The sequence below is a fragment of the Paramisgurnus dabryanus genome, chromosome 13 (assembly GCF_030506205.2).
Source record: "Paramisgurnus dabryanus chromosome 13, PD_genome_1.1, whole genome shotgun sequence".
In the NCBI taxonomy this organism is placed as follows: domain Eukaryota; kingdom Metazoa; phylum Chordata; class Actinopteri; order Cypriniformes; family Cobitidae; genus Paramisgurnus; species Paramisgurnus dabryanus.
Window position 1 is genome coordinate 12,580,286 of NC_133349.1, and position 19,282 is coordinate 12,599,567.

The 19,282-nt window shown below is 36.3% G+C and overlaps 2 protein-coding genes across 4 annotated transcripts in view; both read left to right on the plus strand.

The window, feature by feature from the left end:
* Positions 1-2,090: 2,090 nt before the first annotated feature.
* On the plus strand, positions 2,091-7,456 carry LOC135717675 (uncharacterized). Its single transcript, XM_065239869.2, has 5 exons — positions 2,091-2,923; positions 3,468-3,612; positions 4,167-4,280; positions 5,209-5,367; positions 5,471-7,456. The coding sequence occupies exons 1-5, from the start codon at positions 2,866-2,868 to the stop codon at positions 5,556-5,558; spliced, it is 564 nt and encodes a 187-aa protein (XP_065095941.1). The 5' UTR covers positions 2,091-2,865; the 3' UTR covers positions 5,559-7,456.
* Positions 7,457-17,948: 10,492 nt separating this feature from the next.
* The window catches only part of phactr4b (phosphatase and actin regulator 4b), a 45,605-nt gene continuing 44,271 nt past the window's right edge, over positions 17,949-19,282 (plus strand). The window contains exon 1 of one of the 3 annotated variants that reach the window (XM_065298415.1): positions 17,949-18,073. The gene's annotated coding sequence lies outside the window, so the exon portion shown is untranslated. Of the gene's footprint in view, positions 18,074-18,800; positions 18,926-19,045; positions 19,067-19,282 lie in introns of those variants that run through there. The other 2 variants (XM_065298417.2, XM_065298418.2) reach the window with 2 other exon arrangements.

Genomic DNA, 19,282 nt, shown 5'->3' on the forward strand with positions numbered 1-19,282 from the left:
TGTACAGAATCTCCAAATTATGTTCTTTCAGGTTTGTCATGTCATTTTGAAAATATGTCAGTGTTGATGTTTTCTGACTGTTGCGGTAATGAGATTTTTTAGGACTAATTTTTTAAATTATGTTACAAAAAGTGTTAAATGATAAGTAAAAGTGTTTAAATAAATGTTCCTATTTACTCCAGACTTTGTTTTTCAATGTCTGGTGGGAAAAAAAGTAAATTTAAGCAATTTTTACATTTTCATGCTTGACATTTTTAAAACCAAGTTTTCGTGAGAATCACCCAACTATGGGATAAAACAACTCAGCACTTGGAGGCGGACTAGAGTGGCCATTCTGACCGTTGTGAGTTAACTCATAGTTCGGTCAAATATGGGCAAACCCAAAAGTTGGGTTGATTCAACACACAGTTGTGTAACAACAATGCTGCATAGGGTTATTTATAACCCAAGCATTGGGTTTTCCATATTTGACCCAACTATGGGATAAAACAACTCAGCACTTGGAGGCGGGACTAGAGCGACCATTCTGACCATTGTGAATCCCCCATTTACATCAATACAAGTGATGCATCTTGTTAATATTAAAGTGTATCTATTTCATTGCTAAAAAACAATGTAATGTGTATTTGGTATAATACAATGTGTTTGTGTGGTTTATGGTTCAAAAAACACAGTATTTTCCACATACCGTACATTTATGTAGCTCCAGATTTCCCTCTCTTCCTAAAACGCACTGATTTTGTACAAAACTCATCGATTTGAAAAGCGCTGTGTCCCTGATTGGCCAGCTAATCTGTATGTTGTGATTGGCCTGAATACCTCTGACGTCAGCCGTAAATGTGACGCTCCTTACCATGTTTGAAAGATTCGGTCACAATGCCATTCTAACGAAAGTTAACTTACAGGTTGAGTCTGAAGTGGGAGGAATTATGATAATGTCGGTCTTCTCTACATCACCAATCCCAGGAAGTAAACTGTTGCCTACAATCCATGTGTTTGTTGTAGTCCAAGAAAAGAGATTTACGTTGAACTTGTGTCATCGTTTACTTTGGGGAATGTACCTTTTGCATATCGTTAACATATACTAATACACACTTACACACCAAAGGAAATGTAAAAACGTGTGAAAACCCATGGTTGGGTCAAATATAAACAAACACAAATGTTCATTAAAATAACCTAAAAATCTCTGTTTATTTTAACTCAAGAGTTGTGTTTGTCCATCTCTGACCCAACAATGGGTTAAAACAACCCAGCACTTTATTAAAGTATAGCTACAAAAATATGAATTTTCTATGCTTAGATCTTCAAAGGTCTTTTGTGATGCTTAAATTCCCATCACCGAGCAGCATTGATGAACATGGTTTAAAGAAAAAGAGCGGATTTTGGAAGGATAAACACATTTCCTCTGTCTCTGGAATGCACAAGGAATGTGTGTCCATCATCTGCGCCACTTCCTGCACCATATCACATTCTTTCATCCATCTGCAGAAGACGGGATTTGGCAGCACTGAAAAAACAACACTGCCAAATGTCTGCTGAAGCTCACTTCTTGCTCATAAATAGCACAGGACGGTATGTAGAGCATACGAGCCAAAATATTAAAGCTGGAGGCAAATTAGCTGCTATTTATGCATGCAAAAAAGTTCTGTATACATTTAAAGGGCATTTTGAGGGTACTAAACTTTAAAAGGGATTTAGACCATTTTGCCCTTTGCAATTCATAATATTCTCAGTACTCAAAATCACACCATCTATAAGTGTGGGATGATGTATGCAATCTCCGTCCGATATGGATAATTATTCCTGAAATATTTCCAAGTTAATCATAATATTTTCCTATCAGAGGAGGTAGCAGCAATGAGAGAGAGAGATTCAGCGAACACCTCATCACACAAAGGATTAAATCACAGTATTCAAAGTATGTGAGGGATCATGCTGTAATGCATTTGCATTAACCACAATAGGAACCTCTACATACACATGGTTAAACTATGTGGTCAATGGGCACTGTGTGGGCACCGTGTTGCAAACTGAGCCCAATACCTGTCATGCTTGACATAGATTACAGTTAGCCATTACAGAAATTCAAGACTTTTTTGGAAGTGTGGGAAACAATTTGGGTTACATTTAGCTCATGCCATTTACGATCGCATATCTGATGGAATGCAGCTCAACTAATAATACAAGATAAAGAAGATTTTATTATATTTTCCTTTTTGCGCTTTATTATATTGCGCTTCTTATCAGTGACTCATTACTGCGGTCACAATCAAATTTTAACCTGAGGTCACAGGAAGTTCCCGCACGTTTGCATCCTATCCACCTGTCCACCCACACCTAGACATCACGGACCAGCGGTACTCTCTTGAACATTCCACAGGGACATCATTCTTTCCACTGGACACTTGCTTGTCCTGCAAAGTAGCTGTAATGGGATTCATGCAAATCCGTAGATATCCCTGATCTTTTCTTTGGCATATTTTCACCTCTCCTGCTTACCCCCACCCCACGTCCCCACGTTCTTGTTTATCCACATTGTTTAACTAAATGTCTCATAAGAAGGAAGAAGGAAACTTTCATTTATTACTCTTAATCATTACTGTTTTGAGTCTTTTACTCATAACAATGCATTGACCTCTGCTTGCCGAGAGGACAGTAGAGATTCTTTGTAGTGCTGCAGGGTGCGAAGGCAAGAGTTGTGTAACTGTTACCCATGAGAGCCACCCTAGCAGGGGGGTGGTGCATATCTCTAGAGCTATAAGTAAGGCCAAACAGGAGGGTTCAACATTAGACAAGCACCTGCAGCCGAGTAAGGTCTTGCTTTAGGCGAACATCTGCATATTGAAACTTGACTAATACACAATGGAATCAAGAACTACACTGATCTTCATTTTTACCTTGTTTGCAACTCTTCATGAAGGTAAAACCTTTTTATATTATTTTTAATAAACTATTTGTTTGTTATAGATTTATAGAATCATGAAACTTACATTTATATATCAGACTCTTTTATCCAATTTCTCAATTTTTATGTGTGTTCCCTAAGAATCAAACCCATGATCTTTGTATTGCACAAAGCTCTACCGATTGAGCTACTGTAAACTTGTTTATTTTAACTCTTTATTCAGATTATTCTTGCACAGTTGTCTCTAGAGAGTAAATTTGGCTCCCTAGTTTAGCTAGTTTACAAAATGTGTTTGTCTCCAATGAACTTAGGGGTTCATATTTTCTACTAATCAATCATGTCGCTAATTTAAGTCAAAATTGCCAATTCCCACAAAAGCTTGACTGTAAACTTTAAAGTTACGCGCTACGTTAAGATGTCTTGGACTGTGTTCATGATTACACAATATAGCACAATTTGCACAGAATAAAAAGGAATATTTAAAAAAAAATGTAAATAACATGTAAGCCTCTGCTGGAATCATTCAGTCCTTACCTCCATCACTCTTCTCTACCTCCAGGTTGGGGGTTGCCTCTAGTCCGTGACCCACGCGACCCGTCCGCAACCCATAGGGTCAGGACCAAACGCTGCTCTTGCAACAACCAGCTGGACTCAGAATGCCATTATTTCTGCCATCTGGATATTATCTGGGTGAACACGCCAAGGTGAGCGTTCACCCATGCGTGGGCTAACCCGCATTAACCGTACGTAAGTAAACCGCAACACAGAAGATCTACCAATGCTGAAGACTCTTTAGAGGTAGATTGTATAGATTTGTAAATGAAAAACACATCACCTGTCCACTTTCCAATGTGTTAAGATTCTTAGTAAACCAATAGTGTTGTTATGTGTGTTAGCTTTCCTATATGCATGCAGCTTACCTAAAATAAGTAAAAGTGATGACTCATCTTGCACTACTCAAGTTTTTGTACAATCCAATGCTTTCTAGATTGAGAATGCCCATCCCTGTAGAGCATGCATGGGTCATATAAAGTAATGGCTTTAATGGCTAAAATAGCGAGCTTAAGTGAAAGTGCTTTACTCAGGACTCGGTGTTCAGTCGAATACTGCATTTATTGCTGTTTATCTCTACACATCTTGGCACAGGCTATAATTCTCATGCTTAAAGATTTAAACGGTACAAAGTCCCATTGTGCTTTATTTTTATGTGATACACTTTCTGATGAGTTAATCAATGACTATTTGTGTCTCTCTACAGTAAGACCACAGTGTATGGATTGGGCAGTCCTTTAGCTCGTCGGCGAAGGTCTACGGGCCGTTGCTTCTGTGCCAACCCTGCAGATACCACCTGCAACTCTTTCTGCCACTACAGGTGAGTTTCATCTCTCATGTACCCACTACTCAAGTGACGTCACTCGAAAGGAAGTAATTGGATATCACCCGTTTTCTTTAGAAGTTATTTTAGCACTGGTGTTTGTACAAAGGTGTGCGGTTATCAATAAGGTGTAAGATTATACCAGACAAAAGCGGGTGTTCTTTGTACATGAGGGGGTTACGTATGATGAGTCAGAGTTTTAAGGCATATAAGACCAACTATTTCAGAATGATTGAAATTCAAAATTGAAATCCAAAAACTGATCCAAAAGTGAAAACCTTTTGCCAGTGTAAGGTTGTTTGAACAGTGTGAGAAAAAAGTGGTCCCAATTTGTCACCAGGGCAAAGAGGTCCTAATATACACCATTTAGGTATAGATATGTATACATTTGTTACCAGTATGTATGTACCTTTGAGGTACTAATATGCACTCTTTGGTATCAATATGTACCAATGGGGTACTAATATGTACTTTTTAGGTGCAAAGGTGTATTTTTTGAAAGGGTACCGCCCCCAGTGACAACTTGAGACAATTTAAAAAAAAAAAAATTCTGACAAACTCAGCTTTATCAGCTTTTGCTATGTGTGATCCCTGCTGAAAAAAACTGCATACCAGCAAATGTTGTGTTTTGGTGCTGTTTTTTTGGTGACCACAAGCTAAACCAGCACCAAACCAGCATCGGCACCAGCACTCGCATCAGCTAAACCAGCACCGAACCAGCACCAGCATCCCATGCTGGTCATACCAGCAAGACTAGCATATGTTGTGCTTTGGTGCTGGTATGCTGGTGACCACCAGCTAAACCAGTATGGACCAGCATGGGAATTATGCTGGTCTATGCTGTTTTTTCATAGTCAGTCATTGTAGATGCATTTATAGGAAATAATAATCATTTTGACATTTTCTCTCACATTTTCTTTTTAAGTTTTGAGAATCCTGCCATAATGCTTGTGAATCCATCTGAACCTGTGCGTGAAAAGCAGAAACAACCGAAAAATGACTCAGAAAATGCAAAGCCAGAAGTTCTTGTTTTAGGGAAATCTGCCTCACCTGGGGCTCGGTCAGACGTTGTGACTTTCCTCAGGTAAGGTCATGTTACTCAAGCTTGTAAAGTTTATGTCCACACCTAATTAAATGACTGTGCATTTTTTTGCACCACCGCTTACATTAAATGCATCTGTCAATAGGAACCTGGTAAAAGCTAGAGCCAGGGCCATGGAGAAGACCACCCAGAGGCAGCAAGCATCCAAGGTCAGCAAAACTGGGTATAGATGAAATACTGACACTGAGACAGAAGAGATAGGAGAGCGAGCACTTGAACAAGAAACAAACAAATGCACGTTGCGATCTGGAAGCGGTGCAACGGCAGTAAGAGAGCCCGAAACCGGTAGTCCTATGGAAACAGAGACTTTGAGTATAAGACAGAATGGAAAAGTTAAAGGCGCTTGTGGAGTGCGGAAATTAGGATTTGAAGTTGACGGCAAGTTGGACTGTTTCTGTCTACTAGGACAACACGAAAGAGGGTCAGGTGTGAGTAACGGTCCTAAAGTTCAAACAGGACAAGTCGGTTATGTGGTTTTGCTAGAGGTATCGAAAAGCATCGTAGCGATTCCACAATGTCAAATGTTTGAAGAGCTGGAGATAAACGGATGGTGCAAGATACCATGTTGGCTAGATCTAGAGGAATTGACGGTTGTTACTGGCAACCGTGTAATCAGTTCATCTGTTTATTGTTTAATCTCAGCCAGAGATTATAAAAAAGAGACAGGAGATAATAAAAGATAGGCAAAACTAGTTGTATAATAACTTAGGGCAGACAATAATGACCTATATATGAGGAGATTACATATATAAGTGCTTAGGAAAACAATGTATTTTGTTGAATTATTGTCACGCCAATGTCACACCAAAAGGGCTGGAATTTTAAACGCCCTATACCTGGATTTTTGTACATTCATAGGTATGCTGTTGTAAGACCTGTGACATGTAAACGGACATGTAAATTATGAATCACCTTACAGTCAAAAAGTTGTTATTACAGCTGCTAATACAGTACCGTGCAAAGGCCGCCACCACCAGACTTGTGGTGTTTTAGAAGTTTTAATGTCAATCCATATTTATTTTTTAATCTATTTTATTAAAATACAAACAGAAAATACAGGAAATTAAATGTACAAAAAAATAAAAAAATGAAATGTTCAGGACTAAATGGCTTCTTTAGGCATCATCTGTGTTTAGTGTGACCTCTCTTGGCACTAAACACATCTTGAGCGTTTTTGAGCAAAATGAAGTAAAAAGACACATTTCTTTAAAATTAGAAATTAGGATTTTTATTGCTCAAGTGAAAGAGGAGTTTGCCCTAAAAACTTGAAACATCAGTTTACATTTTTATACAGTTTTTAATACTACATACACATTTCCTGTATTTTCTGGATGTATTTTATTAAAGAGACTGAGAAACAATTATATATGATCACTATAACATTGCAAAAACAACAAATCTAATTCTGGCATGGTGGCCTAAAACTTTTGCACAGTACTATAGTTAAGTATGAATTTCTGCTGGTTTGGTTCTGGTCTAGTTTACACACCAGCATAGCCGTGTAAATCTAAGCTGATGAATCTGGTTTTACTTGCATGGTTTTTTAGATGAAGCTGTGTAAGCTATTAGAATGACTGGTGGGGACACCAGCATACTTGCATCCCATGCTGGGGACCAATATCCAAAACACAGCAGTTGTGGTGTTTTAATGTTGGTGTTGTTATGAACACACAATAGATTAAAACTTAGACTCACCCTTCCTATTTATTAGCAATGTAAGATAATCTTGCATAAATGTTATCTCAAGAATTACCATCAATGTGGCGTCTGTGGAAATAGGCCAAAGGGAACTGCATGACGGATGGTAAAGTTGCTATTTGCTACTTTATGTGTAACATTTTCTTGTTTGTTAAAACATCTGTATGTCTGTTTATTTAATAGAAATTTAGCTTAATTTTAGCTTTTATTTGTCTAGTGATCTATTGTTGTTATATGCACATGTTAAAGGCAATGTATATACCTGTCAACTTAATTGTAAAAGAGTAAAGCTGTAATAAGACTAAGATAATAAATATATTATTCAACTTATGATTGCTGTTGGTGGTGGTCATAGTGGTCATTTTTTGTGTTAATATTTTGTGTATCATTGTTGTTATATCACTGCGATGAGTGGAAATAGGTCTTGTCACCCGGCATGGGTTCAATATTATGGATGAAAATGTAAAAAAATCTGAAAGATAAGCCCATATCACAAGCAAATAAACTCATATAACTGCATTGGATGTCTGCCATTCCTCGATTGACAAAGCACATTGGCACTTAAATCGCATGGGTGTGTAGAGTACATGGTTGAAAAAGTAATTAGTTTGAACTCTCTGACGTGTTGTTGTGATGAGAAAAATAGACTCTTGTGTAGTGCAGGTGAATTAGGCAGGAAGTTCGCAGGCGCATGGGAAAGAAAAAGTCTAGACAATGGCGATAAACAACACAGTTGGGATGTTTTCCATTTTCTACTCAAGTGGATAATACAGGCCAACATTGCACCTGAGGCCAATTATTACAACCTTATTACCCTTAAAAGAATTTAGAAATTAGATTTTTATTTTCAAATTTTCTTTAATTGAAATGTGACCTTCCGTATCTGTGCCTTTATTTGTTAATATTTAGCCAGTGTCAGTCACACACAACAACTGAAATGGGTTTGAAATGTGATGCTTGTTTGAAATGCATCCACATGAATGAGCTGCAGTGATTTATTGTAAGATAAAGCATTTTATATGTGGATGATTATAATAACAAAGAAAACTATAAAAAAAAATAACTGTCTCTGGGTAAATACTTTTATCTAATAATCAAATATTGAGCAACACAAGCGCATAACTTGAGGCTTTCAAACTGATGTTGTTTGAGAAGTTGTTCTGGCCATCCAGTACAATACAGCAATTTAAACTTAACTACACATAATCAAACAAATCAACATATATATAGTTGATAGTTTGATGGTGATGTCTATTGGTTTAGAAATTAAACGGTACACTGTAAAAATTCCTTGTTGCACTTAACTGTTTAAACAAATAAGTCATTTCAACTTTTTTTGACTAGTTAAAAGTTGCTATTAATTATGTAAGCAATAAGGTATGAGAGGCTGTGCTGTATGGTGAATAAGTATAACGGCTGAAGGGTGTTGTTAGGCAAGACGCGAAGCAGAATTTATTATTAAATCATTAAAGAGTAACTAAACCCTAATCCAACTTTTTTTAGTTAATGATCTGTAAGAATGATGCTTTATTAGTGCTGTTCATTGATTTTAGTTAGTTTTTTGACATTTGGATATAAAGTGTTTCAATACTACAATATATGGTGTAAAAACGTCTGAGTGCTGCCCTCTTCAGGTTGAACGGTGGCTACTGCAGTTGAATTTTCCTATTGGATGTTGGGTCCAAAAAATGACTCGTGACGTAAGCAGTTTCAAGCTTACCACACCCTTGTTACGATCTCATCACACACTTGGTACGAGCTTAGGTCGTCCCCTCTATCTCTGTTGGGATCTTCCTACTTTTCTTGCATTTTTCAAATATTGCAGTGGGTGGAGTCAGGCTCTGACCAGGGGTTTAGTTACGCTTTAAAAGCATTCCTTCCGCTAGACAAAAATAGTCCATGACCGTGAACAACAAAGTTCCAATGTGTAATATGCATGAAACTCAAATAAAAACAACAAACCATTCTCAAACTGGTACGTGTGGTTGCTAAGGGTGTTGCTAAGGGCACAGTGATAAATAGAACCATTGGGTGAAGCGGTCATAGCAGTGTTTTATCATGACCAACGTTTTAATAGCTTAAGACTATTCAACTTTATTTTTTTATTCATACCAACTTAAAAAAGCTAAACATGTTGTTGTTAATTCAAGTGGTTTAAACTTAAAAAATTTAGTGCAACAAGGATTTTTTTTTAAGTGTACAACTAAAATATCAGAATATCTGTGATTTTAAATTTAAATCAATTTATAAAATTTAAACCACTCTGACAAGTTCAGAAGGTTTATAATCTCAACAACACTCACGTTTTAAACAATGGTAGCCGCCGTAGCGTCTATCTCTCCCCTGAGCTTATCGTCGCCTCCACCGCCAACATCCATCCTTGTCCCACATCGAAAAACAGGATGCCATACACATTCCATCCCAATTGCCACTACATTCAGAGTCAAAGAGAATGAAAGGAAAGCCCATCAGAGGTAAATGAGAGGAAGTGATATAAAGTAGACTGGGGTTGATAATGCAAAGGATAAAACAGTGGCACGTTTTTCTTCGGTCACGGGTCCAGACGTGAATAGCTGGACAAAAGTAATTATGTTGTTAATAAACTATTTCGATAGAGGCTTTGAAGCGCTTTGGGTCCTGCCCTGTAAAAGTTAACAGGAGTTGTAAATGTGTTTTGTATAACAGTAACACTGATTAAGATATAGCGTTTTCTTCCATAATATAAATTTATTGGACTGGGTGATAACAATGCTTTGTGTGTTTGCGATTACAGCGTTATTATAGAATGTGCTGCAGGTGAAGGAACAATGCCAATTTCCTGCTCAGGTTGTTTTCAGTGGGTCAAAGTATTGAAACAGGCAGTGAATGAATCAGATCACTCATGAATTATGCATCTTCTGTATACTACAAGTTTGTTCATACTCATTGCAGATAGTATGCTTTAGAAGTGCTGGATTGTTTAAGTAAAATATGGACAACTCTAACTGATGGATTAACTAAGACAGAAAGGTGCAAAATTGTCACTGGGTTGGCACTATTTTGGTACAGATATGTACCATTGAGTTGCCAGTAAACACCTTTTATACTCGAAAAATGGCTGGGTGATTTTTGACCCATAAAGGGTAAATAATGGACAGAACACACCGCTGGGTTAAAATTGACCCAATGCTGGGTTGTTTTAACCCAACTGCTGGGTTATTATACAGTTCAGTGGCAGCCGGTGACTAATTTTTTCAAGAGCGCTCAATGCGAAGTTCATCACAATGTATGTAGCCCGTCATGTGTGTGGTTCCTTATTTCAAATATGTGTTCTGCGCGTCAAGAGATCCTGTGTGCATCAAGTGTTTTGTCAAAATAGGTGTCTGCTGCAGACCCGTTTAAAGGGTTTATGATAAAAGAGACGCTAGCGTTTGCCAGATACTCACAAAATCTCATGCGTAATCAAAGTTTACTGTTAATGGAGTGTCTTGCGTGTATTTTGTGAATGTGAGCATCTCTTTTATCATAAACGGTTTTGACGCGTGTGCAGCAGGTACTTATTTTGACAAAACACATGATGCACATGGTTCACATGACGCAATAAACACATATTTTGAAAGCGCAAGCAACACACATGACACTCCAAACACTTATTTTGAATTTGCACCCCTCGGAAGAGCAGTCACCAGCCGCCACTGTGCATAACAACAACCCAACATTGGGTCATTTATAACCCAACATGTGTTCTGTCCAATATTTCCCTAGAATTGGGTTAAAAAAACTCAGCAGAATTTAGAGTGAATGTTATATTTTCACAGGATGCTCTTTACATTATGAAGGATGATTTTAAAGCATCAATTCACAAAAAAAATCAAGGTTTTCACAGGCAGGATCACATTTTGCCAAGCATGGACTGCAATCCAATGTTAACACACAGTCTCTACTAGATTTGCTAAATAGCTGCATGTTCCTCTGACACATTTCAAAAATAATCTGTCATCCACTGTTGACTCTGTGGTTCACACACACCTCAATGCAAACTTTGAAAATGTTGAGGCCTATGCATGTCAAAACTCCAAACAGGCCAGAAGCACATTGGCATGTACCATAATGCCTTATGTTTCACAGTCAGAGCACACAGATACAGTACACATACAGGAAAAACAATACTCAGCTCACTCACTTTACTTACATTTCTAACCAAGAAAATAAATATTTACTGAATACTGAAACTAAAGCACATACACTCTTAAAAATTGCATAGCAATATAAAGCAATATTAAGGTGCTTTATATTGCTATAGAATAACCATTTTTGGCTGAATGGTTCCATAAAGAACCTTTAACATCTCAGGGAAAAAGTAATTATTTGTGCTGTATGTGAGCACATGTTCAGATTTCTATGTGATATTTTAAATTAATGAATTATTAATGAATTTTCAATAATATAATTGCTTATACATCAAAGAAAAGAGAATTTCTAAATCAAATAAATCATAAATTATTAAAGGAACAGTATGTAGGATTGTGGCCAAAACTGGTACTGCAATCACACAACTGGTGGCCAATACACAAAATGACAACATAAACATCAGTTGAGAGCTGCAACTCCACTTTTTAAATGATAATATCCTGGCCGGACCACTGTTATGAGTGATATAAGTATTTGAAATGATAATGATTTCTTAATGTCTAGTGACATATCAGGGCCATTTTATGATTAATTGATATACATTTCTTACATACTGTTCCTTTAAGTACCATTACACTAAAAATAACAAGCCCCCTGAATTACTTAATGTTTTTGTCACAGGTGAAAGTGAAAGTATGTAAAAACAAATAATTGTGCTCTTATCTAAGGTGCAGTCTAAGTTTTATTTAATCTGCTGGGATCATTTATTACAGAAACTGTGATGAAAACTGAGTCACAATATAAATGAGAGTTGCTTCAGTTCAGTTCCTATCTATGATCAGCTGTAAATAACCAACCCTCTGCATCAACCTTTCTTCTATATCAGTAATTCTCAAAGTGTGGTCCCAACCCCCCCCCCCCCCCCCAAAAGATTACCTAAACTAGGCAAGTGTTTATACAATCTTCACTTATTTAAGTAAATTTTTAATGCGCTTGCGAAACTGTGATAGTTCTTGCCTTTCAGTTTAACAAACGTAAAAATGGATCGGTTGGCTAAACCAAAGAGGAGTCAAAATAAAAGATCAAGCGTCAACTGAAAACAGCTAAAATCCACAGATCAGTTTTGTAATGTACTAGTTTTTGTTTCATGTGTAAAATCCCTGTAATTTCAGTGATTTTGGACATTAAGGCAAAAAACAATTTTCAGTATTTTATTGTTACCATAGTTACAACCATAGACTTCATATACCCACCATCTCAGTTTTAAACTAATGGCTCTTTGGAATGACATTAAGTGGGACCTAGGCTGTTATAGTATGTTGAAATTTTTTTTCACATGTGCAGTTTGTTGTTCATATTAAGCTGTAACTCATTTCACATTTATTTTTTCAAATGAAATAAAATTCATATAATAATTTCTGAACATATTAAACTTAAACTTAGCTTATCCTTCCTATTTTGTTGTTTTTTCGGGGAGTGTTCGAGTGGGATTCTCTTAGGTGGTCCTCAGAAAAAAAATGGAAGATAAAGTGGTCCTTGGGCTGAAAAAGTTTGAGAAACACTGTTCTATATGATAGGTATTTTTGTATTGTTTTTAACTAATCCTTTTAGGTTATGGGACCAAAACGTTGTTAACTAGTAGAACTTTGATACTTTTGCAATATGATAAAGATCTTTCAGGTTTTTTATGTCCTGAAAATTAATAATCATTAATAATAACAATAAAATAATTTGTAAGCTCTTTTGAGCTACATTAACTTCCTAAGACCCGGGCTTTGGTTTGTCTTTTTTCAGATTTCTTCCAGCTATTTTGGGGCTAGGAAGAACCAATAAATATAATAACTAATTATTTTTTTTTTGAACATGAAGCAGTGTAATTGTCCACATTTGTGGACAGGTTTCAGATACACAAAATTAAGTATTATGGTCCAAACAACAACAAAAAATGTTATGTCCACATATGTGGACATCCAGGCCTTATGAGGTTAAAGGTGTTGTGTGAAGATTTTTAGTAGCATTTAGTGGTGATATTATGAATTGCAACCAACGTCTACGTTTATAGCAGTGATGCGCGGGTTGATCCAAAATGAGCGGTTGCCTGCGGTCACCCGCTGTTACGAATCCTCCAAAAATATTTTTAATGATATTCGGGTCGCGGTCGTTCAGGTCATTTAAAATAAAGATGCCCATTAACTATTTTAAACAATTACTACTTTTAAAAAATGTTAGCCAGGAAGCGGGTCGGGTACAATATTTTTTTTCCGAATTGTCCGAGTTGCAGGCAGGTTAGTTGAAAACGCAGGTCGGGTGCGGGTTGTTTATAAATTGACCCGCACATCACTGTTCTACAGCTTAACCCTCACTTTGGAAATGCATAGTGAAACTGTGGTAGCCGGGACATGACAAACATCAATTTAGAAACATAAAGGCGACCTCCATGTAAGGGGACTCTCAGTGTATGTATAAAAATGCTAATTTTAAAGTTATTAAAACAATACAGTTCATTATGTAAGGTCTTTATACACCTCTGATAATATTTCTGAGATCCTTCTAAAAGTTACATAATGCACCTTTAAAGGGACACTCCACTTTTTTTGAAAATATGCTAATTTTCCAGCTTGATTAACTTTCAATACCAGAGGACTATTTTCGGGCACTGTGTAATATCATTGCGCCTCCTGCAGCCATGTTACAGCAGCAAAGTCCTTGATTATTACGCCAGTTTGAGAGCATAGTTCCTAGCCATATCGGCCTTTCACAACTTTTAATTTTCCATCAGTCTTAGTACACGATATAAGTACAGAAGGGTCAAGTTTCAAATAGGAAAAATATCAAAACTCTTCAATCAAATGTTTAACTCTAGTGGAACTGGAAAATAAGCCTGTTTTCAAAAAAGTGGAGTTTCCCTTTAAATGAGGGGGTGGGCCGGATTAGGCCTGTGGGCCTTGAGTTTGACAGCTCTATATGGCATTGCTGCCTGTGAGTAACTTTTTAAGCACCTTCATTTTTAAAGGGTATTGCACATTATAATAATAAAGTACACTTTAAAAATGCTGGGTAAATATTCAACAGAACACATGCTGGGTTAAAAATTACCCAATGCCTTGTTAAAATTACCCAATAATGGGTTGTTGTTATGCAACCATGGGTTAAACAACCCAACATTGGGTCAATTTTAACTCAGCGAAGCAATATTTACCCAGCATGGATTAAAAATAACTCAGTCATTTTTAGAGTGTAGTTCATCCCAGAACCATTCTGGGATGGGCATTCTGTTGCACGTCTCCTCACAACTGAGCACAGTTGAAAATTTACTGTCAGAAGGTTGGCGAGGAAGCCAAAAGTTGTTTTTATAATTGTTTCGAATAACTCCATATGGTGACACATTCCTGGCATTATGCCAATGTCAACACAACGAAACTATGAGGAATTAATTCGGTTTTTTAAGTGTTCAATCACCGTTTACTGTGCTAAAAAAATATTTGCTAATAAAAATACTTGGGTAACGCATATCAGTAAAGATTAATTTGTTAACATAACATTACTTATGCATTAGATTAACCATTTGCTAATTTAACATTTATTTACATTTTGGCATGTGAAGGGAAAAAGCTAATATACTGATACCTTTTGGTTGTCCCAATAGCATCTCAGTGTTTTTTAGTATTTGGAAAGGTTATCAGTATCAGTGTTTAACCATTGGCACTGTTCTCAATAAAGTAATTTCACTTTCTGACTCATGTACTTGTTTCCACCACAGGAAGTTTCTGTTTCCTTTTAAACCCAAACAAACAAACAGTTCCTTCTCACAAAATCCCTTTCTGATAAGTACCTGTCCATTATTTTGTCTTAAGGTTTTAAATCAATTAAATATTTACTTGACACCATCTAATTGTGTACCTTTCACTGGAGGCATAACATTTAAATATTTTTTACAAGAGACATAAAATATTTTCAATAATACCAAACATGCATTTATTCAAATGGTGCAGATCATGTAAATGAGTTTTTTTTTAGACACATAGATATAACACGCACAATAATTGGGATTACTTAAGCAATGCTAATGTTGATTTATATCTTTATTTTCAGACCTACTGAATCAGCCTCAAGGGAAATTAAACACAGTACAGTCTGTTATTATCTCGAGATTTATGAGTTGAACTAGCAGTATCTTTAATAAATTTCTCAAATTATAAACCAGTGCCCCCTGGTGTATTGTATCAATAAGTCTATACCAAAGTTGTTTATCGCACATTCATTGTTTGTATTCTCTTACATCTCTGTTCATGCTTCGCTATTAATTTCTTCATGACATGAAACAGCATTGATTTAAATTATAACAAGTAAGCAAATGTTGTCCTTTAATTAACTTAAATACATGTTCTTTTATTCATTAATCAATGACAACGACAGCTGGCAGAACCTTGAATAAAAAGGCAGGAATTCAAAGAATTCTTCTCGTTCGTAAAGTGTCATCAGTGTGTCGACCCTGGGGTTTGGAGTATGGTGGGCAGTAGGTTTTGGGGGATCTAGCATCTGGCATTGATTTAAGACAAGTGGTGAGGATTTTATGGGTCAAATTATACTTTAAGTGTAAAACTGATATAGAGATAATTTTTACTCATATGCAACAGTTGTTGTTCATGCTCATTTCTTCCATATAGCACATTAAAAACACTAAAAAAGCACATTAAGTTTGCTACACTCTCTCAATGTTGATTAGATAGCTGTGTCAAACTAAAAAAACAGGAGGCTATATTATAAAATCACACTTCTAAAATCAACATTGTATCTTTTTATGGCAGAAAACATCTTTTGCATTATGTTTGTTAGTATTGTAACAAATATGCAAATCTAAGATGACACTGTAAATTTGGATGCAAACTGAAAGGTTCAATAATGGACTATAATTTTGCTTAACTTTGCTTTTAAAAGAAGCTTAGAATTTATTTTCCCATGAAGAATTTGGCTTTAAATTTATCAATTTTCAAAAATATGCATGCTTGCACTTAAAAAAAAAATGCTGGGGTGTTTCAACGGACTGTTAGGGGAAATATAGACATCCCAAACCTAGAATTGGTTAAATTTAACCTAGAAAATATCCATACGGTACCTGACCCAACCATGAGTTTCAATAAACCACGATTAACGGTTTCCATTGCCTCATCACACAAGGCGTTGTCAGCTGGTATTTGAACTTTGATTTGTTATGTTGTGTAATATTGATTTATACAGTTGTTAAACACAATCTTTATACTCATTATCATGTGTTGCAAAACTGATGAAATTTTATTGACCGGATGTAATTAGGCATAAGAAATAACACTTTTCCCATCTTGTTTGACTACATATTAAATAGATTTCCAGTGAACCTGCCTTAAACCAAACTAGCCAGGAAACTAAATATTAGACATGCATAAAGTAAGTATCCAAATGGAGACAACAATCATCTTGTACATACACTGCTGAACGAGTATCTATTTTCAATGTGTTTCCCATTTTAGAAAATTTTAGGTTGCATTGTTTAATATAAAATCTCTTTTTTCTAATAAAGTTGGTGTGAAGTATATCATTAGGAGGATTCTTGAAATATTGGGGATATCACATAGGCTTCAAATGTTGCAAGATTGTACTTATTCTTCTATTTAAGTCAGAGAAACACAATCTTATGTCGTTCCACTAGATGGCAGTGTGCTTTTAAAATACATTCCCACCACCCACATGAAAAATACTGCAGTATACTGCAGTATTACTATAGTAAGCTGTAGCATATTATAGTAATTACTACACTTTGTTAATGTATACTGCCTGGTTTTGGGACTAGGCGTAAGCCTGGTCTGTGAAACCAGGCCTATAGTATCCAGGAATTTTACCACAGTTTACTATAGTAATACTAAAACGTAATACAGTATTTTTCATGTGGGAAGGCTCTGACAGTCATCTTCAACACATAATGTAAACTATTGTTTATATTATTATTCATAATCCAATCACAAAGGCACTTGCTTACTACTCTCTGGAAACTTCAAAGTTTCTTTAAATAAGTCGGATATTAGAAGCAATCTGTGTCATATAACTTAAACATATCTCACCCACATACACACATCTGACCACCAATAGGATTTAATTATCCACAATCTACCATTAAACATATTAATAATATTTTAGCCTATTTAAGGCTGAGACAGATGTGGACAAAAAAATCTAGGCCAGTATCAAAGTCATCTTCATTATCTGGTTTCTCACATAAGAGTTCTGGGCCATATGCACATTGTAGCCTAATACAATGACAGTAGTAACTTATATTATTATTACATCTCATTCACTAACATTAAATGGGACTTTGTTACATATGATACCGTACAACACACATTCTGATTTTCCTTTTCCATAATTTTAAACAAATTTAAAATTAATAATTTTGTTACAAATTGTAAACAAAGTGCCAGTAAAGCGAACATTTCAAAACTGAAACCATAATCCTGCTCCCGAAAATAAAACAATTACTTTTTTAAAACAACTTCTTAAACATAAATTTTACATCTATCGCATGTTTAATTCTGAAATGTTAGGAATTACAAACGAAGATCTTGGTAAAGTGAGTTGCATTATGAATGGTTCGTTTCCCCCGCATAGCCTCGTGGGTAATGTAGTCATTTACGTTGAGGTAAAGAATTGAAGCAGACGTACGTTTTTAAAACAAAAAAACTACAAGTACCATACTGCTCGCAAACCGACTTCCGGTATCTTTGGGAAAAGTTTCAACGGGGGCAGGGAAAATAGAACAGCGAAAAAGTAACCGTGTGTTGTCGTGTGCATGAAATGAAACTAGTCGGGGGAAGAGGAGGGCCAGTGCCTTAAGACGTAATAGGGGAAGGTAAGAGACCGTACCTGTTAACCAGATGATGCACGCACAGGTTAAGTAACGTAGCTCCAACAAAACGTAAAATAAATAAACCTACTCCCTTTAATTGTCATCTAGAAATGCAAATCTCAGCTTTTTGTCGTGTTTTTAAAATGTTATTTACATCGGGGCTAATGCACATGCAGCAATTTGCTGTCATCTTATTATTTCTTTTCACAAATACATTCGGTGTTTGATTATTTCATATAAAAGTAAATTGTATGGGTGCGTGGTTGTGATCAAAGTTTCAGCGTCTCATCGTGATACAAAGGGTCCGCCGATGCCCCCGTTTTCCCCACGTTTGCGTTCCGTTTTACGATTTGCATGCATTCCGTGCATGCAGAACCGCTCTGAATGCTACATTTAACCTTCAGTCTACCATAAATAAGCAAGTAAACAAATCTGAGGAGAATCTGATGACTTGCACCAACCGAGAAACCCCTGAGAAGAACAGTGGTTTTACGAATTCATGTTGCTCACATTCGAATACCATTAGTTGTTCACTAGAACTTATAGATGAAGCATATACGAAGACCAAAGACGCAAATTTGTATATGACCAAAAATAATTTGTCTGATAAATTGTATTGCTGGTAGGCTTTTCATCATAAAGAGCACGAGCAATGAGCGGCACATCAGTCGCGCGGTTTAAACACGCGCTCGCTTGCGCTGCCTTTATCGTACGCTAGTGTTTCACCCACCGTTTCTTTCTCTATTGTTATTACCACGAACTGGAAGCATTTACGAGAGCCTGATCTGATCCTCATCACATGAGACGACTTATCCCGTCGGTCATACAGCCGCTTGCTGAACATTTGAGATTGAGGTATCCCTTCAGGGTATATGATTTGTTTGTGCACGAGACGTTTTTGATGGCTTGTTCATAGAGCATCTCTCATTCATTGCTCCAATGGATCCCTTAATTATCTGGCGTGCAAGAAAACTGAGATGTATTGTCCATTTTAAGGTAGAGTTAAGGACCCATTTAGCCATATATTAGCAAATGTTTTCTGTAAATGGCTAATATATTTGATTATAGATAATTGGCCAACTGTTTTATGTGTTTCTTGGTTAAGCAAGAGCTATCATGTGTGAAAACTGATGTGGCAGGTTCTTTGTTGAGTCTATCTAAATTTGTATGAAGTTGAAAACTATCTTTTAGCTCTGCTTCTCATTCGGGATT

What these genes read in the sequence shown, in the direction of transcription:
- LOC135717675 (XM_065239869.2), top strand. Translation starts at nt 2,866, where the DNA reads ATGGAATCAAGAACTACACTGATCTTCATTTTTACCTTGTTTGCAACT. An exon ending in GTTTGCAACTCTTCATGAAG is followed by an intron (nt 2,924 to 3,467) that starts GTAAAACCTTTT and finishes CTCTACCTCCAG; the next exon opens with GTTGGGGGTTGCCTCTAGTC. An exon ending in GACGTTGTGACTTTCCTCAG is followed by an intron (nt 5,368 to 5,470) that starts GTAAGGTCATGT and finishes ATCTGTCAATAG; the next exon opens with GAACCTGGTAAAAGCTAGAG.